The sequence below is a fragment of the Protopterus annectens genome, chromosome 9.part0, assembly GCF_019279795.1.
Source record: "Protopterus annectens isolate FY-2018-M chromosome 9.part0, PAN1.0, whole genome shotgun sequence".
In the NCBI taxonomy this organism is placed as follows: Eukaryota; Metazoa; Chordata; order Ceratodontiformes; family Protopteridae; genus Protopterus; species Protopterus annectens.
In genome coordinates, this window is record NC_056743.1 from 713,779,304 (window position 1) to 713,807,140 (window position 27,837).

Consider the following 27,837-nt stretch of genomic DNA (forward strand, 5'->3'; position numbering starts at 1 on the left):
AGCGCAGCACACAGCTTCATTTGTCAAGGTCCAAACTGGAAGCTGTAAGGAGGGACAGATGATTGGTCTCTGCCAGAGACGCTGTTTCATGATTGGTCCATTTTCCTTATTTATGTTTAAGTAAAATAGAACTGTACATTTCCTCTGAAAGTTACAGCACATCCTTTCTAATACACAAAACATGACCAAATAATTTTGCAGTGAAATAAAATATAAACATAATTTCTAAACTACTTGGTAAAGTTTGATTGTAGCAGTACAATTATTTGAATAAAATGGTAAAATTATGAGGCATTACTGTTTGATGTGCCTAGTTTTGCATCTGGAAAAAACACAGCAGCACAGGATTTATTTTTTTTCCAAATATTAGCTTTACTGTTTGAGATTATATGTTTTCCTCAACAATTAATTCAGTTGTATGAAATATAAATTCAATTAATTTGCGCATCACACCATCCAGTGAAAACTGTAAACCAAGTGGCAAATTCTGATATCAAATGAACTGAAATCTTTTGGCGTGGATGTTATGTAGCATATCATCATTAAAACACAATACAAGCTTAGTACTGAGCTCAAACTTACTGTAACGAGTTTCATGTACAGCTTTAGAAGTACAAATGTTAGTATATTCTGGGTTAGTGATCTTACAGGTCACAACATTAAACACAACTACAACCTCAGGAAGTAGTGATTAGCTGGTGTGAGGAACATGAACAGACATCCATGTGATATCCAGCATGTACTGACCACCTTGTTTAATGCGCATGTCACCTTAGTGCTGCCAGCCTGTCGATCAGTCCACTCAATAATATAAATATTATGATATAGCCAATTAAATGTTTGAGGCAAATAACTATGGCCTTGTGCCACCCATCAGCAATAGTATCCTCATCTGCAATTGTTTCTGGACTGTGTGAGGCATTTATTTATTATCTAGTTTGCCTTTGTTGATCATGTTAATACCACTAGGGCAATGGCCTCTGAGGTGGAAAACCTGAGGTGGCATTCATACTAACCAGGAGAAATTCAGCCAGGTGAGTGCGCAATTTCCCCTACTCTTTTAGATATGTGTCATGGGATCTTTTACACCCGCCAGAACATATCATCAACAATGTAGATAAGGACTCAAACTAGCATCTCAGCCAAAGGATATCACACTTTGGAGTGCAATTGTGCCCCCTCTTGTGCTACACTACAGAGTCAGTAATGGAAAATGAATATAACTGTCTGGTGTGGGAATTAAGACTGTGGCCTTGTAGCTTTGATAAACAGCAGCAATAAGAATGTCCTGGTATTATATGCAGGCAAAACGCTTAAAGATGCATATCTCGTGCAAGATGCATGGTAAAATAACTTCACATTAAATGTGTCACTACTAAGTGGCCATTTCTTTCTTCCTTTGGAGCATTGTATAATTTTGGTATCATTGAAAAAGTCACGAACAAATCAGGTGTCCACCAAAGCTCCTACGTTTAAAAACTTTAATGAAAGACTTTATTATAAAACAGAGGATAAGTGCTTTCACACACAGTGTGCTTCTTCAGATCCATAACTTTGAAATAAATAAAAAATATTATATTGTAAAAACACTTAATGAACAACCAATTAACAAACCTTCTCAATTACTGGCGTATACTTTGTTTCCTAAGGATAGGTTTTAAAGGTACAGTTGCATTAATGCCAGGCAGCTTATCTGCCTACAGTCTAATTATCCATTTAGTGTCAGCAATCTCCAGTTTATCATTATAGTCACCACCCCCCCCCCTTTATTCATATGCACAAGTTGTATGAATAAAAGGTTTGCTAATTGGTTGTTCATTAAGTGTTTTTACTATATAATGCTTATTTACTTCAAAGTTATGGATCTGAAGAAGCACAGTGTGTGTGAAAGCGCTTATCCTCTGTTTTATACTTAAGTCTATAGCAGCTTTGGTGGACGCCTGGTTTGTTCGTGACCTTTTCAATATATTCGTTTGCTGGGTAAACTTTGGTTTATCTGGATATATTCTTCATTTTGTTCATTTTGGAATCATGCCGACTCACAAGTATGAGAAACCAGATCAGGAAGTACAGGTATATAAATGCTACAGTCTCAACCCCAAGCCTAAACTAGTTCTACAGAGTAGATAACAAATGTTGCTGCATCAAAGAATAAAAATACTTACACAAGCCTATAGCAATGTACCATGGCAGCCATTTCATCAAAGAAGAGGACACCAAAGACTAAATTTCAAATGAATTACTTACATACTAGCTAATTAAATGATTATTCCCGTCTTATATTTTACTCTAATTTACATGTAAAATAAGATTTCTTTCTCTGCTATGTGGAAGTAGTTGGAAAAACTTTTGTTGATATAAGGCGTTCCAAGTCCATTCATGTTTTTAAAAATATGTCGGATAGCTGGATTGGTTCTTTAGCCTACAAATCTGAAGTCCTGGCATCTGTGTTTTAATTGTCTTCATGTTTCAAACAAGGGCACAGTAAACTATGTAAGCAAGATTTCTGGGTGACTGAATCTTGAAAATCTCAGCAGATATCTCCTAACTGTACTTCTATAATGAAACAGTCTTGATATTGGCATATGCATGGAAATAAAACAAAGTTTGATGATTTCTTTAAGTGAAGTTCAACTTGCTTAAAAAGTATAACTGCATAAAGTTCCAGTGGGTAAACCTGGAAAGGTTCATGATCACAACTCCTAGTGTCATCTCTACAGCAAAGTGAGTAAGGACTTTAATGTTGAAATCTGGGGGAATAGTTGGCACTTTTAAAATTAAGTTCTCATTCTTGTCTTTCTATTGAGCTTGGAAAGGAGTAAAAACAAGTATAGGACCACATTTAACAAAGTTATCATTTTTAAACACTATAGTAAAAATGCATGTCAATTTAGAATCATAAAAGGGCCATGTAAGCGTTCAAGGATAATGTAAAGCATGCCATACTTTTGTCTCAAACTGTACATAAATTATTATATCAACTACAAAGTTGATGTTTTCCAAAAACCCTCCTCAATCATTCACTCCCCCTTCTGTAACACCTGTCCAATGTGCTCATTACCCTCAGTATTAATAAGGAACACGTAAGTCAGTGTTATGGGTAGAGGACATCAAGGCTCTTAGTATGGCATCATCGTGACAACTATGGAGGCCATTTCGGAGTGCCTTAATGACTGCCTCACATAAGTTCCACTGGGTCATACAAATGCATCTGTCTCTGGAGTAGTGTTATTGGTTTCTAACAATCACATCTAGTAAGTGTGGGTGGGTTTGGTATAATGGTTAAGGTATTCACCTTATAGGCACAAGGAACAGGATTAGATTCTGATCACAGTTGATTGGCTAGACTTAAAATGGGTTTTCAAGGTAATTATCCTGGTATTTAATTATGAACCTAATCTTTCAGCTATAACCCCAGGCCTTCAGTGTAAGTGAGCTGGTATATATTTCTCTTCCCCATCCTCCTGGTCAACTCATTACAGAACATGCTTTATACTCGAGCACAAGTCATCCGAGTCACACAGAGTATACCATTCATTTACCATACATTTTCTATTGCTCATTATCATTTTTGCATACATTTACTAATGCCATGTGATGATAAATGATACAAGAAGAATGATGCATGTATTTTTAGCTTAAATTACCATAATATTTTAACAAACATATTTTCAGAACATTTCCTTAGGTCATCCAAAAAGTGATAAACCACTTAGGTGTACTTTTTCAGAGAGACAAACTCAGATGATGTCAAAATAGCTACAGACATGTATTTTGACCTCCCAATATATGGATGCCATAACAGCAGTTTTAATTAACATAACAGCCAGTATCACAAAAATTCTCTTCATGGCTAAGAGGGATAAAGCCATTTCTCTGCCTCATTTAATCCAGGTTCAGCTAATCACAGGGTAACTGAAGAAGCCAACAAAAGAGAGAGATGGGAAATGATGTCCAGTCCTGGCTATCTCGTTTTGATAAAGGGAGTTAGTTAAGCACAAGTACCATCCAAAGGCAGATACAAAAGTATGTTCTACATGGAGAGAGGCAGATGGACAAATGCCTAGCCAAAGACTGTATTTCAGCTTAGCAAGTCAAATGTGAAGAGGTACAAAGTTCTGTTGAACATTGTAGCAAGGGCATTTCACTGTACCTGTTAGCTAACAGAGGAGGTGTGTCCTGTAGGCCTAATTCAAAAAAAAAAAAAAACACTCAGTCAACACCCATAATACATTAAGACAATCTCAGATTCTCTGCCTGGCTTATGAAGTCGGAGATCTCAGCTGTGGGAATTCCTGCTCAGCAAAGGGAACACATTGGAGTCATGAGTGGAAAGTACAATGCACTGCATATTAGTCGGTCAGGCCAAAAACAAGATAAGAAAGAACACTTGGTGAAAACACTCAGGCACCCTTGAGCACATCCTAATTACTTTGTCACTTGAGTAGTTCTAAAAGGGTTAAAGTAGAAATGTTTTTTTACCTATATGTACAAACTAAAATACAAGTTCACTTGTGGCATCACAATGTGGTAATTTGTGTAAAGTAAAGACTTAATATAAATAATTAAGGCCACATATAACAGAACCACAGAAAACAGCAATTCATTTGTTTCACTACAGATATAGTATATGGGTCAAGATTAATTTAGTTGACTACTTTTTACTTGCTATGATTATATGTATTTCACTGATGCAATAAAAAATGACATACTGACTTACTCATACCAACAACGATCATCTATGTCTTTAGCAAGTTAATGGTACAGCATTGATGTTTTTTCTGGAAATTTCAAGATAGCTGACCACTCCAAAAACTAGTACAAATAGACATTTTGCCTTACATACCTGGCACAGCACTTCAGCATTTATCAACTCTAAAATATTACAGAAAGAGATTTACAATCATTGATCTGTAAAAGTCAAAAAAGTCCTTAATTTGAAGGTGTGGAAAGCTCATCCATTTAAATAGTTATTCTGTTGGTGTGACTCATCCATATAGGAATAATGCTGATTTTGCCATATTTTTTTCTTTTTTCAACAAATGTTTTTGTTATATAAACAAGCAGGCAAGGGGGAAAAAAAGGAAAGAAACATTAAGGAAGAGGAGGAAGTTTAAGCCCCATCCAGGCCAAATAATAATGCGTGATACAATTATGTCATCATTGTACCTCTAATAGCTCTTAACAAGCAAGTAATACACAGTGACCTCACAGTTAAGGGAACTAGGAATAAGGGCACTGTCTGCCATGGGGAAATGCTCATCATGTCAAGGAAGTATTCATTTCCCAGTACTGCTATGAAATATGCTTTCTGTCTACACAATATCTCAGGAAAATGGCAGACCTACTGGCCACTCTGAAGAAACAAGGCTCCATGTTCCTTCAAATGAGAGTTCACATCTTCATGCAATTTTTGGAAAAGTTGGATGGAGTCTACCCATCTTCTCTGCATTGAGCCATTTTGACAGCAATATCCTCCTGGTCAAAGTTGTGTCTCAAGCAGGATTCAGACTGAACAATAGTTATGAGCAACATCACCTTATCAGACAGCGATAGGGCACCCCTCTAAAAATCCTTATTTTCTTATGCACAAAAGAGGTTACTTTACCATATAATAGCTAGTTCTTTGCAAATATATTAAGCTAGCAAAATGATATTAATGATACCCTCTTCCTGAAAAAGCTGTGCACAATGCCCAATGTATTTAGGTCAACCCACAGGAAACGGTGACTGCACTTTACCGTCTCATTTTTGTCTCAGGGATTTACAGAAAAATACAAAATCAAGAGTAAGGACCACCTGCACTAAAAACATTTTGCCATTACCAGAGTAGACTTGAATACTGAGCAGCCCCTATTAAAATGCTGATACACAAAATGCTGAGTGCTGAAAAGGAAAATAAAAAAAAAAAAAAAGGACTGAAAAACCTGGAGAATAATGAATTTCGAAAATCACTCTTAAAATGTATTTTTGCAGCAGTGAAGCACCTCCCCCACCCCTCCCATGTGGGGGACAAAAATCCCACCCCCCTGAATTTATATATATCAAACTCCAAGAGTGCCATACTTTTGAGAAAAGGGAATATTCTGAGAAATGGCATCTCAGACTTAATATATTTAAGTCCATTCTTTTGGTCATTCAAGCTCTGCAATTTGAGACTTATTCTAATGGGTCCTGATATTTCCAATGGTCACCAACTGGAAACATAGATTGTTAAGAGAGAGAAAGCCAGTTTGCTGCCCCCAAAACTAAGTGGCCCACAATCTCATGCAGAATCAAAATTCTCTGTACTAATGTTCTTCAGTTCTGCAATCCATCCTGCATGTAGGATACAGCCACAGAGAAAAATATTAAGAAGAATTGCTAACAAAGGGAGTGACTGTGCTGGGCACTGCAGGTCCTCAATATATTTCCTTATAATCATGTTATTAAGTTGTGTACTCAGTTTTAAAGGACATGAAACAGCAGGCCGCTACTTTTAGTGACAAGCTACTACTGCCTGTGGGGCGATGGATCATAATGTGCTCTAACACTTGTGCAGCAGGCTCAGTTTAAGGATCATCATCCTTTGCTCTAGGGTACTCCCCCAGGATTGACACACTTCTGTATCACCATATTAATCTCTTCTGTGGGAGTTTCAGTTTTCCAGCTAAAATCTGGGGGAATACAGAGCCCTCGCTATCTGAATCCTTCACCACCCAAGTCAGTGGCATGCCCAACTTTATCTTAACCATAACAGTATATGCTACAGAAAGGGCTTTGAATTTAGTATTATTAACCATAAAGACTGAGGATGGAAGAAAATAGAATGTTGTTTACATAGTGGATACACAGCATGCTGTCTGGATCAGGAACAGCAAGATGGATATCAATAGAATGCAAATTTGTGGCAAAATGGGATCCAACAAAACGACTATGGAGATCTGTAGCCCCCAGGTCCCACAGTGGCAAATTCACAAGTTCCATAGCTAAGGTGTTGTGAAGGGAGTATAATGGTTAAGGTGTTTTCCTCACAGTCACAAAGTATAGGCTTGATTTTCAGTCCTGAAATGAAAACTGGCTAAGCTAAAAATGTCCCACAAGTGCAACCAGCCTAGCATTAACCTATGAAGCCATAACAGTATCACTGAGATGCATTTATGTTTTCTGCACACTAATTTGAAATTGTTGACTAGTAGTCACTAGTGCCAATAGGAAAAACAGGCAGTTCAAGAAAAAACAATTACCCAATTTTAATATGAGTGAAGTAAACCAAATATCTCTACTGGGTTTCTATAAATTCTGCTGAAAATCAAAAGCATCAAAACATTAGAAATAACCAAGTCCAATTAATCTTATCAAGCATTTTCACCATGTGGTGCTGCGGTAGCATTGTCACCTCACAGTAAGACGCTGTCCGGTTCGATTCTCAGCTACAGCGTCTTCTGCGTGGAGACATGTGTGAATGGGCGTACCTTCATTGAAGGTTGTGCATCAGGGCTGGTAACTCGGCATGTAAAAATCAACTACCAATCATTAGCGGACCGGAGTTCCGCTGTGGCGACCCCTAACCGGGAAAAGCCGAACGACACAACAAAGACAACATATTTAGGAATAATATCTATGATGCATCAGAAAATGTTTATGCAACTGCCAAGTCTGTTCTACTAATGCCGTCACAAGCCTGCCTCTGATCGATTAAATAAAACCTACCTAAATGTACCAAGCAAGACAATGACTCCTTAATTCTGTTACCCAAATTAATTCTATTCATCATCCAGTACAAAATAAGGACTCAGACTGGGAAGTAACAGTCACAGCACTGAAGATGCTCTCCTAATTATTGAATCATAAAGGTCACTGCCCACATTCACAAAGGTGGAAGATAACATCCTCTCTCAGTGTATGACTGCTTTCAAATTCACTATCCACAAAAAACAGAACCCTCTTCAGCTTGTGTATAAATCATTTGCCTTTTGACCACAGATACTGTTTTACATTCCAGTGCAGACTGTATGCAATCCCAGAAAGCCCACCTAAAGTGTTTGTATTCTAGTATATTTTACTTACTTAATAATGCTAAACAAGAAAGAAGCTTTGTAATGTCATGACAGTATTGTTCCACTGATCACAAAAATTAATAATCAACTACACTTGGAATTATGCATCAAGATAAGTTCCTTCTGCTAAGCAAAATTCCTGAGGAATATTCACAGCTTAAAGACTTCCTCTAAAGAAACCCCACAGAGTACATGAAGGGCAAACCTGGTCGGCAATGGATAGCAAATGATTACCCACCTTTGCCAATGATGTTTAAATTTGGTGACAGGTAGACCATACATATACAAGAAAGGGAATTATTCACTACTGAAAAATGACACATCACTAATGGCTTTCATTGTGCTCCCCGCCCCCTATTTCAGTGTTCAATATCCCCATGTCTTCGACTGCATTAATGCAGAATCTATAAAGAAGAGTAATATTGCTACCAGACCCCCTTGGCCACTAGAAAAATAATGGTACTGAGGCTTTTTCCAATCACAAGAAACCCTTCTTCACATCTTGTATGGCTACAATATGTTAGAAAATAAGAATATGCAACACCTTTCAAAATAATAAAAAAAACTCAGCTTAGGCCTGAACCTTATCATGATGTTAATCAACCTTGTCTAGAAGATGCTGCCCCTGCAAACTGAGAGGGACAGAACTAAAGGACTGGGGAATCAAGGATCCCTGGCACATAACCCACACATCATCACACTGTAACATCAAGGATCTCTGGTACATAACCCACATATTATCACAGTGCATCATCAAGGATCTCTGGTACATAACCCACATATCACAGTGCATCATCAAGGATCTCTGGTACATAACCCACACATCATCACACTGTATCATCAAGGATCCCTGGTACATAACCCACACACCATCACATTGTATCAAGGATCCCTGGTACATAACCCACACATTATCAAAGTGCATCATCAAGGATCCCTGGTACATAGCCCACACATTAATACAGTGCATCATCAAGGATCTGTGGTATATAATCCACACATCATCACAGTGTATCATCAAGGATCCCTTGTATACAACCCACACATTATCAAAGTGCATCATCAAGGATCCCTGGTACATAACCCCCACATTATCACAGTGCATCATCAAGGATCCCTGGTGCAAAACCCACACATCATCACACTGTATCAAGGATCCCTGGTACGTAACCCACACATTATCACAGTGCATCATCAAGGATACCTGGTACATAACCCACAAATCATCACAATATATCATCAAGAATCCCTGGCACATAACCCACATATTATCACAGTGCATCATCAAGGATCCCTGGTATATAACACATACTTCATCGCAGAGTATCGTCATAGATCCCAGGTAAATAACTCACACATTATCACAGTGTATCATCAAGGATCTGTGGTATATATCCCACACATTATCACAGTGCATCATCACTGATACCTGGTAAATAACCCACACATTATCACAATGCATTATGAAGGATCCATGGTATATAACCCACACATCATCACAGATCCCTGGTACATAACCCACACATCATTGCTGTGCATCATCAAGGATCCCTAGTACATATATATATATATATATATATATATATATATATATATATATATATATATATATATATATATATATATATATACATACATATATATATACATACATATATACATACATATATATATATATATATACATATATATATATATACACATATATACACACCACATATCTTCCCAGAGTATCATCAAGGATCCCTGGTGTATAACCCAAGCATGAGCACAGTGCATTCATCAAAGATCCCTTGATCCCTTGTATATAACATACACATTATCACAGTGCATCATCAAGAGATCCCTGGTATATAACCCACACATTATTACAGTGCATCATCAAGGATCCCTGATAAATAACCCACACATTACCACAGTGCCTCATCAGGGATCCCTGGTATATAACCCAAACATTATCACAGTGCATCATCAAGGATCCCTGGTGTATAACACATGCATTATCACTATGCATTATCAAGGATCCATGGTATATAACCCACACATCATTAAAGAGTATGATCACAGATCCCTGCTACATAACCCACACATCATTACAGTGTATCATTAAGGATCCCTAATATATAAGCCACATATCTTCCCAGAGTATCAAGGATCCCTGGGATATAACGAAAAAATCAATGCAGTGCATTCATCAAGGATCTTTTGTATATAACTCACACATTATCACATTGCATCATCAAGGATCCCTGGTAAATAACCCACACATTATCACAGTGCATCATCAAGGATACCTGGTAAATAACCTACACATTATCACAGTGCATCAACAAGGATACCTGGTAAATATCCTACACATTATCACAGTGCATCATCAAGGATACCTGGTAAATAACCTACACATTATCACAGTGCATCAACAAGGATACCTGGTAAATATCCTACACATTATCACAGTGCATCATCAAGGATCCCTGGTAAATAACCCACACATTATCACAGTGCATTATCAAGGATCTGTGGTATATAACCCACACGCCATCACAGAGTATCATCAAGGCTTCCTGGTATATAACACATGCATCTTCCCAGTGTATCATCAAGGATCCCTGGTACATAACCCACACATTATCACAGTGCATCATCAAGGATCCCTGGTATATAACCCACACATCATCACAGTGCATCATCAAGGATCTGTGGTACATAAGCCACACATCACCAGAGTATCATCACAGATCCCTGGAACATAAACCACACATCATTGCTGTGCATCATTAAAGATCCCTGGTACATAACCCACACATCATCACAGTGTATCATCAAGGATCCCTTGTATACAACCCACACATTATCAAAGTGCATCATCAAGGATCCCTGGTACATAACCCCCACATTATCACAGTGCATCATCAAGGATCCCTGGTACATAACCCACACATCATCACATTGTATCAAGGATCTCTGGTACGTAACCCACACATTATCACAGTGCATGATCAAGAATACCTGGTACATAACCCACAAATCATCACAATATATCATCAAGAATCCCTGGCACATAACCCACATATCACAGTGCATCATCAAGGATCCCTGGTATATAACACATACTTCATCACAGAGTATTGTCACAGATCCCAGGTACATAACTCACACATTATCACAGTGTATCATCAAGGATCTGTGGTATATATCCCACACATTATCACAGTGCATCATCAAGGATACCTGGTAAATAACCCACACATTATCACAATGCATTATCAAGGATCCATGGTACATAACCCACACATCATCACAGATCCCTGGTACATAACCCACACATCATTGCTGTGCATCATCAATGATCCCTAGCACATATATATATATATATACATATATACACACCACATATCTTCCCAGAGTATCATCAAGGATCCCTGGTGTATAACCCAAGCATGAACACAGTGCATTCATCAAAGATCCCTTGATCCCTTGTATATAACCCACACATTATCACAGTGCATCATCAAGAGATCCCTGATAAATAACCCACACATTATCACAGTGCCTCATCAAGGATCCCTGGTATACAACCCAAACATTATCACAGTGCATCATCAAGGATCCCTGGTATATAACCCACGCATTATCAAGGATCCATGGTATATAACCCACACATCATCACAGAGTATCATCACAGATCCCTGGTACATAACCCACACATCATCACAGTGTATCATTAAGGATCCCTAATATATAAGCCACATATCTTCCCAGAGTATCAAGGATCCCTGGTATATAACCCAAACATCAATGCAGTGCATTCATCAAGGATCTTTTGTATATAACTCACACATTATCACATTGCATCATCAAGGATCCCTGGTAAATAACCCACACATTATCACAGTGCATCATCAAGGATACCTGGTAAATAGCCTACACATTATCACAGTGCATCATCAAGGTTCCCTGGTAAATAACCCACATATTATCACAGTGCATTATCAAGGACCCGTGGTATATAACCCACACATCATCACAGAGTATCATCAAGGCTTCCTGGTATATAACACATGCATCTTCCCAGTGTATCAAGGATCCCTGGTACATAACCCATACATTATCACAGTGCATCATCAAGGATCCCTGGTATATAACCTACACATTATCACAGTGCATCATCAAGGATCCGTGGTACATAACCCACACATCATCAGAGTATCATCACAGATCCCTGGTACATAAACCACACATCATTGCTGTGCATCATTAAAGATCCCTGGTACATAACCCACACATCATCACAGTGTATCATTCAAGGATCCCTTGTATACAACCCACACATTATCACAGTGCATTATTAAGAATCCATGGTATATAACCCACACATCATCACAGAGTATCATCAAGGATTCCTGGTACATAACACACACCTCATCACAGTGTATCATCACGGATACTTGGTACATAACCCATACATCATCACAGTGTATCATCAGGGATTCCTGGTACATAACCAACACCTCATCACAGTGTGTTATCAAGGATTCCTGGACCATAACAGACCATAACCCACACATCATCACAGTGGATCATCAAGGATTCCTGGTGCATAACTCACACATCTCCCCAGTGAATCATTAAGGATCCCTAGTATACAACCCACATATCTTCCCAGTGTATCATCAAGGATCCCTTGTATATAACCCAAACATCAACACAGTTCATCATCAAGGATCCCTGGTATACAACCCACTCGTTATCACAGTGCATTATCAAGGATCCGTGGTATATAACCCACACATTATCACAGAGTATCATCACAGATCCCTGGTACATAACCCACACAGACTCACAGTGCATCATCAAGGATCCCTGGTAAATAACCCACACATTATCACAGTGTATCATCACGGATTGCTGATACATAACCACACATCATCACAGTGTATCATCAAGGATCTCTGGCGCACAACCCACATATCATCACAGTGCATCATCAAAGGATCCCTGCACATAACCAAAACATCACCACAGTGTATCATATGCATTTCATTATCATATGATAATATTCACAATCTCAAGTCACATCAGTACTGCAACATACATGGATGATGAATACTTTAGCTGACCTGGCATCCAGTCAATTATCTCATCAGTTTATCTAAAATGTAGACGTCCAGCATATTATTCGACCTGCACATGTCCTTTTCACTCAAAACCACTGTGCATGTATAAAAAAAGCAAAAGGCTTACCAAATGTCTTGTTGGACTGCATGCCCTTTCTGTAGCTCATCCAAATTATTTTTTCTAACAAATGTATTAGGTAATCACACCTTCTAAATATATTATCAAATATGCAGGTTAATAGGAAACTAATCTACTACAGAAAGTGACTCTGTTCCCATAACAGGGAAGAGAGAAGCCTGGACATTTCAAATTACCATTTCCTAGGCATATGGTATCTAAAAAATCATGTCTACTGGGTGGGAATAAGTATATGCTTTCAAGCTACAGTAACTCTTGGTAACAATTTCTTACTCTGGTTAACATTTTCAACTCTCACAATTTGCTTTGATCTAAGCAATTTACTTCTTGTTTACATTGGTTTTCAAGGCACTTTTTATCAGAGAAAGAAATGGAATTATTGTACAGAAGGAACTTTAGAGTCACACCCAGGTCTTCAAATCCCTGACAGACATATAACTAACAATCCTCAGAGTGACCAAGGATTGAGTGTGTGATCCACATGCTCCTTCATAATTTAAAGCCAGGCTAAAATAGGCTTCAGTGGTGCAGCACTGTAGTAAAGTAAACAAATCAACTAATGTCCTCAAGATATCCACATTGGGGCTTTTTGACCAGGCAAGGTTCAAAATGTATTACTTTGTCATGTATATTAAAACAGAGCTAATTGCAGATTACTTTTCAATGCTGTGGGCTAAAGTTGCCAAAGATCAATGGTATTTCAGAAGGTGGACTGTGTGGTGTTAAGTAGAGAAAAAGATCCCAGTCATGCCGGTTTTTCTTTTTTTTTTTAGCTTGCATACCTTGCAGGTAAGATGAAAGCAAAGATGATTACAGTGGTAAATGTAAGTCGATCTATCACAAGGCACTGTTCTTTTTAAATCCTGGTATGGCACTAGTAGTGGACAAATAATTATGACTGACTCTAGTACTTTAAAATAAGCAAGCAGATGACACTCCACAGAAAGATGCAACAGTCATATCTTTACATTAGAAGGTAAGAGAGCTGCCAACAATTTTATTTAAATGACCATATTTACTCATCCGCCACTAAATACACACACAACGTAACATAACCCAAACATAAGTGGTGGGAGCTTTAATTATTTCCCCATAAAAGACAGTGGCAATGTATTAAAATGAAGTACTGCCTCATAAACCCTAAGGTCACACCATAAAGTTTGTCTCCGTACAGATGTTGGTTAATTCAGCTTAATGAAGTACTGACTCATATGCCTCAAGGCTGGCCCATTATATTCATCAAAAGTTTAGGCACCATACAATATTTAAGTGTTAGCTAAAATAGCCTGTAGTGCTACCCAGCAGTCTTACTTCACAGCCATGACTTTTCTGGAAGAGGTTTAATCACCAATAATGCATTTGCAGTCAGAGAATCAAGGGGGCTTGGTTATTGCGCTGAGTCCACTCTCCCTAGAACAAAGTATTGGTGATTTGTGATTGGTTCCGTGTACGAGTAAAAGACAGGCTACTCACCAAGACAAAAATGAATGAAAATCCATGAAGTTAAGGTTCATGAAACTAATTTTGTGGGTCTTTTCCACTTTGCCATAAACTAATCTAACCTTCTGTAAAAAGAACTCTCTAAAATAAGTTTTAAATAAAAGCTACTTAAAACATTTATCAGCTGATTTTAAAATTACTTTGCAAATGAATATTGTTTGGAAGTGTTTTAGTGCTGTTCATCCACTGAAGGAAAGATGTTACAATGTTGAGTCTACACCAGTAAAATGTATCTGTTGAAAGAGGTCTGTACATGTCTACAGCAGGATCCCATTATGTTCTATTAAATCCTCATTGCCTTCGGATTTTTATTACCAAACCTGAGTGAACAGCAATGTTTTTTCACCTCCAAAAAGCCACAAGTACTGCTTATTCTCAGATACTGATCAACTATTACTAAATGATTGCCTTTTGCTATTGAAGTGTGATCGTGATACCTATTTTGTATATCCCAGTTCAACTTTGCCTGCGCTCAGGTGTAACCTAAGCTTCCAAATCTAGCCTATGTTGTCTCATGTGCACTTAGATGGTTATTTAACACAGCCTTCTTTCTATTTATACAATTAACTGTTTATCTGTAGCTTCCAACTGTATCTGCTGAAGTATATGCAATTTCATCGTTTTCTTCAATGGTGAAAACTACCTTGACATATACTGCGTGACTGCTATGTCAAAATGTGAAAAGGCAAAAAGCAGATAAACGCATAAGCACATAATCTCTCCAGATTCTGTAGGTCTCTCTCCAATAGTATCACTTAAAATGTGCTGGAAATGGATATACAAAAGCAAGCATAACAAATGGACATGGCATGCTACCAGGATATATATCTGGACCTGGTGCTTCTTTATTGCTTTAAATGTGTGTTATATATTCAAAATGTTGTTCTAGGTGCTCAGCCTTTTCCAAATATGACATCACATTACATTTGGGTAGAAAAGATACCTGCAATACTTCTCACTCAAAACCATGAATTACCTTCACACCTAACTCATAAACCATGAATTACTTTCACACCTAACTCATAAACCATGAATTACCTTCACACCTAACTCATAAACCATGAATTACCTTCACACCTAACTCATAAATCATGAATTACCTTCACACCTAACTCATAATCTTTAATGAAAAATAATAAATTGCTATGTTGACTCACAATTCCAAATGCAGAACAAGCCTTAAATGCAATATCCCAAATCAAGTCACAAAAACATAATTCAGAAATCTATTCTTTGTCTTAATTATGGAAAGAATAAATATAAAGAATAAACAGTAATGAGCAGCTGAAATGAGTGAAATAAACATGACAGCAGAAGTCAATAACAGCAGAAAAACACATAGATGTAAATAAAAAGCTAATGTGCCTGAACAGCTCACTAATTACAGTTCTAAAATTACCTAGTTCATTTGCTTTTATAGTTTTGCAAGAGCGAACACAAACTTTGCATCCAGTCCTCACACTCAATAATAATGCAGATTTCTGTAAGGTAGGATAACTTTGTAGAAAGAACAATATTTCATCCTGATTCTCCCTTGCTATGAAGCTATGTGATGGAATAGCAAGAGGCATTTAAGGGTACAGCTGATGGACATGGCAGTGCTGGGAGGTTTGCCCCAATTATAATATCAAGACCAAAGGCATCAGTAACTGTCAAGGACATTCAATTTAGTGTTGTGACTCCAGTAATGGCTGGATGTGGGAAAGGCAAATAAAGGTTACATAACTGAGTCTGGAAGTCTCCATGACTTGGGTCCAGTTGCTATCATTCTACCCTGCATACTGATCACCCAGGCAATCAATTATTAAAGATATACTGTCTGTTCAGATTTCTCATTTGATACTTATTTAGGAGGAGGAGGGTTGATGTGATAGTTAAAGTCTTAACCTCACAGATATATGGTACAGGGTTTAATTCTGACCCCTGATTATTGGCTATGTTTCTAGTAGTCTGATTACTGATAACCTGGTATTTAACTATGATTCTATGAACTAACTTACCTTTATCTGTGTACTTTTCTACAGGAATTTGTACATTCTCTTGTCAGCAGTGTGATATGATATCAAAGCTGGACTGTGGACAGAACTTTTAATGTTTAGTCAATGAGGTGCTCTTTGAATACCTTATAGAATTCCAAATCCATCACATTTTGGGTCCCTTCATGTTTTGCTCTAGTGGCTTCATCTGCTAGCCATCTAGGAAGTCAGATATTAGACTTAACCTTGCCAATAAATGGATCATAAGTGACTTGAGGAAGACCTGTTCTTGGGGTCTAACCGTGGCTTAATTCTGTTCTGTGGCGGACTCTCATTAATTAGGTTTCCTGTTACTGAATTGACTTTATATGGATTTCAGAACCACCTGTAGCAGTGGTCTTTGAACTGACTGCCAGTGCAGAAGATGACACTTTTCTACATTCTTTCCGATACCTCTATGAGATCATTCATGCATGTGTACATCCTATTCCCTATGTATTTCAAGTACAGTGGTATGATCTTAACTAGATGCAGAGAGAAAAATAAAGGGTAGAGTTCACACTGAAGAGGAGGAACCTTAATGAGGGCAAGTCCTGTTGCCAATCATCTGGCACACTTTTCAGACGTCTTACATACCAAAGACATACCAAGGAAATATTCTTGTTCAGTAAAATTTATGCTGCATTAAATAATCTGCTAAAGTGGTTGTGTGGCACACAGGGATGAAACCCAGACTGTGGCCTGGGATCAACTAGCCAATCAGGGATTGCTTAGCATTTTGGCAAGAGAGGTAGCTAAGGTCACTTTTCTACTGCCACCCAAATGAGCCTATTAGACTGAATCGCACCCGTACCAGCTGAGCTATCAGTGTCCATGGCACAGCGGGTAACACACTCACCTTTGGTGCAGAAAGCTGTGAGTTCTATTCTCATAAGAAGTCAATTCATTGCTGACACTGCAGTGCAGCATAAGGGGGAACTGCACTCCATCTGATTGAGTTGGTGGTAGCTCAGGTAGATGTAACAGATCACATGGCACCTATTAAAAAGAATAGGGGAAGTTTCCCCGATGCCCTGGTCAAATTTCCCCTAGTGGTATCAATACCACCTTGGGACTTCTCTTAAAAGATGCTTCTAGCCTAGTGGAACTAACCCTGTCAACAAAGACTACATAAATAAAATATAGAGGATTTCTGCAAGCAATGCAGCATGGAATGGCTGGAACGATGCATGGGTAATGACATCTAGATACATGGGGTCATATTCATCAGCTGCTATTGAGTTTTGGGGAGAATAGCTGTGCAAAATAAACTTGACTGTCTAAATGATAGTGTTCCATGAGCAAACTTTCACCTCAAGATGAAGAAATAAGATAACTAGTAGGTAACAATCATAAATATGACAAAGACAAGCAACCAAGCATTTTTTGGTTGTCAGAAGTCTAGGTAGCCCAGCCAGTCTGTCTGAAAGCCATTGCCTTCTCATTGTGTGGAGGCAGCATAACAGTTTCTATAGAAGGCTGCCAAAATCAGTCTTCTCTCTTTTAGTTTGTGATCCTTATATACTTACTGGTGATCAATACATTGGCTTCACATCACATTAAGATAAAGCCTTAACATTACCTCTACTCTGGTGACATTGTGTGATTAGTCCCCGGCTATAGCCCAACCAACCCCAGTTTGATTAGTGGCTTCGGTAAATGATGTAGCAGCAGAGAAGGGATGGCTATGCCCATCTTGAGTGGGAGGGCACTTGTTGCTAAGGTCCCTAAGGGGAGACATGGTCCAAAAAATTGGGAGTTGACTTTGGATGTAATCAACAAGCAAGGAAGGTGAGGGAAAGGGAAGTGGATAGGGCATAAACAAATCCTACCCAGATGGAAACACAGATGAGCCAAGCCCCCAAGATACTCTTAGGCCCTGCAATACCAGAGTAAGTCCAGTGGGGGGGGAGACTGCTGGCAGACAAAGGGCACTGGGAAGCTGCACCAGAACAAATGAGTTCTAAGGTGACCAAAAATAAAGATAAAAGCTTTACATCAACCCACTTGAGCTGGATCCTGGCCTTTAATAGTGCTTTGCCCCTTGTTTTTTCAGGCTAAGAAGTATTCCTGGTGAACAAGGATGTTTCCAAACTTACTGAAGAAGGCTTTATTAACCCATATCTTGAAGGAATCATCTCTGGACCCAGATAGTGTGAAATGCTAACCCGACACCAATTAATGTTTATACAATATAATGTTATGCAGGAGGTGGTTTAGTGAAGACTGTACTATTTTCACTTACTGTCTCAGTCTCCTTATTTGTCCTTAGACCATTTTCAGATCCAAATAAAGTACTGAGATGCAATGAATGATGATAGATGACCTTTCAATGATGAGAGATCATTTTTTATATCCAACCTTGGCTCTTCTTGCTGTTGTGACTGAATCTGACACTATGGTCCATGGGATCCTTCCGGAATGCTTACATCCTCATTATGGACACTCAGGAGACCATACTTACCTATTTTTCTTCCTACATAATAGGAAGTCCTGGATGGATGAGGTCAGTGGTAAATTCCTTTCTGGAAGGGCTCTATTTTAGCTCCATTGTTATTTATAGTGTGTGTGTGTGTGTGTGTGTGTGAGTGTGTGTGTGTATATGCAATATTTTTAAAATTCTTCAAATATGGCCAGATTGTTTTAAACTGATGAAATCAGTCAATTTAAACTAAATCCAGAGAAGAATGAGGCAGTTCTGCCACATTATTTGGTTCAACCACTGTAAGTGTCCAGTTTGTTACTTTTGATATTATATGGGCACAATAGGATGGAGTTCACATTTCAGATGTGGAGCTTTGGGACGCTCCTGGAGAGCAAGTGAACAATGAAGAACGAGATGGAAACAGTTACAAAATCTTGATGTTTTCATTTTAAAAATGTTTTCAGAACTACGCAACTGATAACATGGTCTAAGCACAAAGCATTTAAGCATGAATTGGCAGCACCATGCCAACTATATTATTGCAAAGTTTCATATCATGAGCTTTCAGATGCTAACCTTGCTTGTCAGCAGCATCTGAGAATGTTGCAGCCATTGTGGTGAATTGTTAATCAAATTGCTGCTACTTAATTATTTCATTTCCTTACAGCCTCTGCGGTTTAAAATGATTTTACTATTACTATATAACAATAAGGATGTAAATATAGTGAAAGAAATAAACTCATGAAATGTTATACCTGCTCTGATTTAACTGTGATGAGTTGGCAGCCTTATTTCGATAAAGGAGTGAATGAGGTGTTGTCATGACAAAAAGCAACAGTAACTGCCTAGCACACTTTCTTAAATGTTGTGCCCAACTGAATAGTTTAGCAAAAACTGGATGCTGCAAAGGGGAACTGACTAGGGAGAAACTGAGCTGACTTATTAGCTCGATAACTATGTTGCAAGCATGCTACTTTAAACAATTCATGTTTTTGTTGTCGTTAGTGTGTGTGCAGGTTTCGTAGGCTTGGAAAGTCAGTTCTGGTAGTGTAGCTTCTCGCAGTCTCTGAACTTCATTTGTCTGTTCTTACTTCAAGTACATTTGTGCAGCATTTATATACTCTGCTGCAGAATGGGTTGCACGTCCTCCTGTACTGGCATGTGTGTTCTTAGCACACAGCTGCTTATCTTGCGTGTATTATTTGGCCACCATACCCCTCCCCTTGCATGTTGGGATCACTCCTGGAAGTTGAGGTCTTGCAGTGAGGTATGGTCACATGGAGGGGCTCAGCCGTACAATTGAGGATTTAACATCTCCAGCTCAACCACTACCCAACCTGACAAAAGCTTCTGTCTTGGCTTCAGGCCTCTACCAGTGCCAGACCAAGTGGAATGCCCCTCCCCTTGCCACACCCCATTTTTCCCAGGAATGTCACATGCATCACTAACCCTTCCCACTCCCCACCAGCTACTGTAGACACTTAAGGTACTACTTGTTCTTAGGTCATCTAGGTCATAATCAGGGATTCATTCCTTTATGCCTCAGACCTGGCAGGGTAAACAGATTCAGTGGGTATGGTAATGTATGCATAACTTAGCCTCATTTATCACATTAGACTGTATTAAAGCTTCCTGGCTGGCTTATTATTAGAGATGCAGCATTATTGAAAGGCTTATGATTTGTTTACTTAGTATTAGCAGCCATCAGTAAAACTGCTAGATAAATGCTGGTTGTCCGGATGCCTCATACACAGAGCTATGTTAGACAGCAGCTGACAATTTGAACACTATGAGAGCAGGAGTGTTGTGGTATGATGATTTACATACATTTTAAAGCCACAATAAACAATAAAAATAATTTTAGTAAGTGACTTATAAAGCAGCTTAGATCTCCTGTTTTGAGTACAGTTATACAGCTTGGAAAAAAAAAGATTTCTGTCATGTTCTTTTCACAAGACAGCTTTCCATCTCTGCCACAAATAAAGAAAGAAAACATATTACACTCATCCTTATGTACACTGTGCAGAATGCAAATCATCCACTAAAAAGCTATTTCATATATCTTCAGTGCAGTGATGGCACTTGTTTCTGTCAAATTAGTGCCTGTCATAAACAGCAAAGCTAAACCAAATCTTCATGCCTCCATGCTTTGTCAGCACCTGAATAGTGTCCGATTGCAACTAGCTGTGCTATCCATGGTATCTAATTAATAAATAAATGTTATCAGGAAGACTTTTAAAAAGTTGGTCAACAGTGTGCAACAAGAATGAACAGGGGGTGGATTTTGATGGAAGGGATGACGGTTCAGCTAGTAAGCTTTGATTTTCACTTCAAAATATACATACCGGATTTTACCAAGTATTATTCATTCTTATTTCTCAATAAAATGTAAAATGGGATATGGTTTATACCTTTGTTTCTGGCTTAAATCCAACAGTTTCTGAACATCATTCTTGGCAGCCATCTCATCAGTTTTCAAGGCCTGACAGAACAGGAAGAAAAAAACATAATTAGAAAACAGAAATGCACTTCAGAATAATTTTGCTGTATCATTACAAAGTAATTCATTCCCATCAAAATCACAGGGCAAGTTGAAATGTACACTTAAATATTCCAGTAAAATGCCTTCCAAAACACACATCTGTGTATTGACTAACTGTTTGAATTCAGAAAGGGAAAAGATAAATCTGCAACAGTGTGTGCGGTACAGTTAGTGAATATATCAGAGGAAACAGGTTATGTTACAGTATTCCGAGCAGCACACATAGTACTGTGGATATGTATGTCACAAGTATTAACGTTTCCGTTATATGTACAAAAATGCAATCGGAATTCATGAATATTTCTTGTGTTCATTGCCTTAAGAAATATCTTGCTTGCCCCCTTAACAGGTAAAGTTTTGCATAGTTGTTACCACTTTCCCATAGCACTGTATGCATATTTTCAGTCCAACTATGCAGCCTTCTGAATACCTCAGTGATCCTTATCCCTTTTTTCTATTTCTCAAGACATTAATAAATCACCTTATCCAGATTGTGTGTGTGTTTGGGGGGGGGGGGGTCTCTCATTACTTCAGGGAGAGATGCACTGTTAACTTTATATCTTAACATTCAGTTAAGATTAAACTGCTGACTCTCCATCATGAACAGTTGTCTTACATGTTCCTCGTATGTGCTACGTTTGACCAAGTTAAGTACTGTGTAAATATAAAATACCTTTCATGCCTTTTTTAAGCACAAATAGAGCAGGAAGTCTTCAACTGGCTTTATCTAGTTTTCTAAAGAGTCCGTTTTGCAGCTTTTAAATGAGGCATGACAAGTCTAGCAAACTGAGAGGCACAGGTAATGAACAGGATTTCAATGACTTTTTGCACTGAAGACAAAGGACCCCCTCGGAGATTTTTATGTATTGATCCACTGTTATCTCGCAATGGACAAGATTCAATAACACTTGCACTAAGTGTACACAATCTGCATTCAAGAACATCCCTACCACATTTTTGTGCTTTCTAGTCACTCAGCAAGATTATACTAAGTGTGCATGTAGTCTACACTTTGTGGTAACCTTCATGAATCACTCTTAGTATTTAAAGCTGCAAGAAAATCAGTAGGAAAAATAAATTTGGAGGAAAAATGTGCAAGTTATGCTTGTGTTGTCTGTTCACTCAGAAATGCATACACTTAGCATAGGTGTTAATGAATCCTAGGGCATGTCTATTTCATATACAATGCCTTGAAGATTGTCCCGAGTCCTCTAGAAGTCAGAGTGAAAGATGACATACTGGATTTTGGAGTACAGTATCCAAGGTAGGCCTGTTCATGCAGTGAGAACTGAAAGAGAATATTACAAGACGACTTAACATGAGGGAAATAATTTTCCTGTCATTATGGTACATTGACATATGCATTTGAAATGTACAGTTCACTGACGTATGCAATTAACAGGTTTTTCTTCCACTTTTCAGCAACTACGTCTACAGTTAATCTGTCCTTACCTCATCAGCACCCGGTGTTGTTCTAATGCAAGCAAGATCCAGCTTTACATCCATTACTAAACACTCATCTCCATTTCAAACACAAATATGTATACAGGATCATAGGTAGGTACTAGGCTATCGGCCCAAGGGCCTAGGTAAGCCTAGCCAGCAAGGTTCCATAGCTTATGCCACCCAAGAAAGTTATTTTCCTGTGCCGCTGTCCAGCAGAGAGACAGAAGTGATCCCCGGGGAGTATTTCCTATTTCCCATCCATTCATCAAGATTTTTTTGAACAGTTCTAATGAAGAACTTTGCTTGACATAGATGGGTAGCTTGTTCCAGAGTACACGAAGTCTCTGGGACAGGAATCTATCCCTCCAGCATGTCCTGTTTACTGTAGTGACAAGGTTTAGGTCCCTAGAGTGTGTAGCTCGGAGGGATTGGGATTTCTTTAGGTGTAGCATGTCCAACAGCTCTGGGTTTGACATAGCTTTATATGTTAGGCAGAGATCACCTTGGTGTAGGCGATATGCTACGGAGTAAAGCTGGAGGTTTTTGAGGCGGTCAATGTAGGGCATTTCTTTGAGGCCAGTAATCCTCTTTGTGAGGGACCTCTGTGGCCTTTCCAGCTGCTGCAGATGTCTTGTGAGGTACATTCCAAAAGGGACGTTGTACTCTATAATGGGTCTAATGAATGATGAGTAGAGGGGAACAATGACCTCTTTTTTCCTGGATAAGAACTCTTTTATGATGAGGTGTGCCACATAGGACTTCCTGACCACTGTGGCGATGTGACTATCAAAGGAGAAAAGGAGAGACTACTGCCATCTGGGTCCCAAGGTCTCTTATCATGCATTTGGTGTTAAGTAGATTGCTGCCTATGTGGTAGTTCATGGGTACAGAGTTTTTACCAAAGGGGATGACACTGCACTTTTTGCATTGAGCTTGAGGCCATGGCTCTGACACCAGGCATCTGTCTCAGTGAGGCCCTTCTGTAGATATATATATGTATGCATATATTAACCTTCTAATACGAATTTTTACAGCAGATAACACAGAACCACTTTTTAAAAACCTGGTAAGTCTGGTGTATGCAGTAGGTATTTACAAGATCTGATTTTAATATATGAAGTGCAAATTCTCATACTGAAAGTAATTTTTTGTCATCTCAGAAGGAAAACAAACCATGCCTGTACATTCATGCACTAAAAATCATCTAGCCTAGAATTATATGTATTCAGACATCTCTAAAAATTAATTTGTGATAATGCAAGATTAAACCAAATATAATAAACACATTTTATTGACAGAAAGTGGAAAAAGGCAATTATGATTTTAGAACTAAAGTTTCATGCTTTGAATGTAAAAAAGAACAGACAATGAATTGCAAACAAATATTGCTCCAAAGAATAAACAAAAATATTCAAAGTTGGGAGCCTGTAGCTAGCTTAAAAAGAGAAGCCAGCTGCACTGGCAAAATGAGAATTCCCTTATAGATGTCATAAATTTAATTGAGAGTCCAGTTGATGGAAGTTGCTGACCCTTTGTTGGTGAGATGCCATACTAGGTTACTCATTCTATCGTACATTCAGACCCCAAACCATGAGCAGCAAAGCAAAAGGAGGTATTGAGTTTTAATGTATATTAAAGACATACACACCTCCAGGCTAGTCAAGCAGTATGACACACAGGAGAAACTCCAGGTGCATTTAACCGTTGACAAGACCCCCATTCAAATCATAGCTAGCTACAAGGCTAGACGTCCACACCATCTATCTGGACCTCCTCGAATCTATCAACATTCAAACCTTTATCCTCGCTGCTAACTATCCAACCAAAGATTGGAAGAACTACTCATGCCAAAATACAAATGCCCAGAGATTCCTTGATTTCATCAGTGCAAATGCCTTGGACCAGCTGGTTGACACCCCCACAAGAGGTGATACAGCATCCCTACAGTGTCATCCTCCCTGGTAAGATCTGACCACAAAGAGGTCACTTTCAAACTCACCATTCCCCCTGGACACCCCCGCCCTCCAGCTAAGGTCAAACAAAAACTTCTCCAAAGCTGATTACATCCTACTGAGGGAAGGTATAAAACAGTTTCACAGCCCCTTCCCCCTCCAAAGAAACTGGCACATATGTCCAAACCTACACCAAATTACTACACGAGCATTTATATAACTTCATGGAATCATGAATGCTCGACAGGACAAAATCATCCTCCTCAAGGAGGAGTAAACCTGTCTGGTGGACATCTGCAATAAATAAACTCTACAATGAAAGGAAAAAAATGCTGTCCAGGACCAAGAAGGAGCAGTTGCCTAAGCCTAATTGGAAGCCTTATCCTATTAGCCTGAATAAGCAAATAAGAGCACTAGTGAAATCCTCCAAAGCAAATGAGTCAAACTAGCCACATCTACTAAAGACAATAAGGCCTTCTTCACGTATGTCCGCAATCTCAAAGGGAGCACTCAGATCTGCTCAGCATTGGTGGTCAATGACACCACATAGACAAACACTGTAGAAAGACAACCTGCTGGGAGAGAGTTTCAGTGAAAACTTCAACCCTCTGTCCCCCCAATCAGTAAATCAGGACATCCTCAGCACTTGCTCCCTCTCCCCATATCTCTAGGGAGCAAGTCATCACTGCTCTTCTCAAAGGCAAAAAATATAGCCTCCACAGGACCCAACAACATCCCAGAGTGCATCCTACATGAACTCAGGCAGGATCTTGCAGGACCATTGGGCAGGCTAATCAACCAAAGCCTGCGTACCAGCTTTGTCCCAGCCGAGTAGAGGACAGCCACTGTCATCCCTTTGCACAAAGGAAGAGTGTCCACCAATCCAGGAAATGATAATCGCCATCAGCCTAAACTAGCTGGATCTGCAAAGGCCATGGCATGGATTATCATGGACCTCATTAACAAGGACATTGAGAAACTCCAAACGTTCAATCCCACATAGTTTGGTTATGTTTAGGACAGGTTATTCCTGTTAAATTTGGTTGATTTCTTTGACACAGTCACCAAAACCATGGACAAGGGGAAGATGGTGTACACCACCTACCTTGACCTGGCCAAAGCCTTTTGTGCTATTTCCCACTAGGGTATAATAGATAAACTCTCACAACTAGGCATCAATCCATATGTTACCAGATGGGTAGCAAACTAGCTCACTGACAGAACCCACCAAGTCAAAATAGAGCAAGCCACCTCAAGCAGTATGCCCGTAATGAACAGTGTACCCCAGGGTCAGTCTTGGGGCCTCTGTTCAGCATATACTTTCCTAAAATGCAGGCCAAAACCAGTGGGCTATGGCTGACCAAGTCTGCAGATGACTGCAAGCTGGGCGCTGTCATCAATTCCAATAGTGATGTGGACATCCTGCAAGAGGGTCTCACCCAAAGAAATGACTGGTGCCAGAAACATGGCCTCAAAATGAATGCCAAAAAATGCATAATCATTCCCTTTGGGGAGAGTGATGTCCCCATAAATTATCACAATAATAACATGGTCCTAAGCACACAATTAGCCGTGAGGAACTTGGGCACCGAGATTGATAGCAAACTGACTTTTGCCTCTGTTTGTATGGAAAGCTTTCTACATGGCCCACCTCATTAGTAAGGGAATCTCATCCAGGGGGGCAAGGAGGCCATAACATCCCTGTATTCTTCCCTTATAACACCCATTATCAAGTACAATGCCCCTTTTGGCATACGCCTCGCAAATCACATGCAGCAGCTGGAGAGACCATAGAGGTTCCAAACCAGGAGAATCCAGGGCCTCAAACATCTACCGTACACAGGCAGGCTAAAAGCCCTGTCCCTCTACTCAGTCTCAGACTCCTCAGAGGTGACCTCTGTCTGGCATACAAAGCAATCTCAGACGGGTCTATATCACATAGTCGAAGTATGACAACTTTGAACATGATATGGTCAAAACCATGAGTTTGAAGTTGTCGTACTTAGATTAAAAAAAAAAAAAAACAAAAAGAATATAGAATATACCTGAGAGTTGTAAGCAGGGGGGGAGCCCCCCTGCACCACCCAAGTGGGGAAGCTGCAACTCCCACACCCCCGCTCTTTAAATATACCAATTCTGAGGTCATGCTACAAAGCAGTAAAGTAAATTTTCCCTTTATTTTCCCTTTACTGCACTGTAGCGTGACATTGGATTTGGTATATTCATAGAGCAGGGAGTGTGGGGGGTGCAGGGGGGCTTGCCCCCCTGCATACAACCTTTTATTTCATTTTACCTTTTTTTTTTATATATTTTTACACCTAGTCGAAGTTCTGAAACTTCGGACATGTGGGTTCATACATATGGTAGTCAAAGTTATGGAACTTCGACTGTGTGATATAGACCCTCTCAGACCCCACCTTGATGGGACTACTGCATATCCACTCGAATAACCCATATTCGTGACCTCAACCCTGTCTGTGACATCAATAGGATGTGTTGGTGGGACAGATCATTAACCCTTTCTAAGCACAACCTGGATAACTGGACGGGGAACAGAAACTACACCCCTGGGATTCAACCTGTGTCCCTGCTGGACAGGGACACTGGGTGCTGACTTGTCGGAACATGGGCTAAATTCTTGGCAAGGCTTGTAAGGGCCTCA

General features: G+C 39.1%; 1 protein-coding gene across 1 annotated transcript in view; it reads right to left on the reverse strand.

The window, feature by feature from the left end:
- LUZP2 (leucine zipper protein 2) overlaps window positions 1-27,837 on the reverse strand; it is a 4,367,081-nt gene that overhangs the window by 2,523,948 nt on the left and 1,815,296 nt on the right. Inside the window, exon 3 of the mRNA XM_044083339.1 lies at window positions 21,647-21,717. Within this exon, the coding sequence (XP_043939274.1) occupies window positions 21,647-21,717 (71 nt within the window). The remainder of the gene's footprint in view (window positions 1-21,646; window positions 21,718-27,837) is intronic.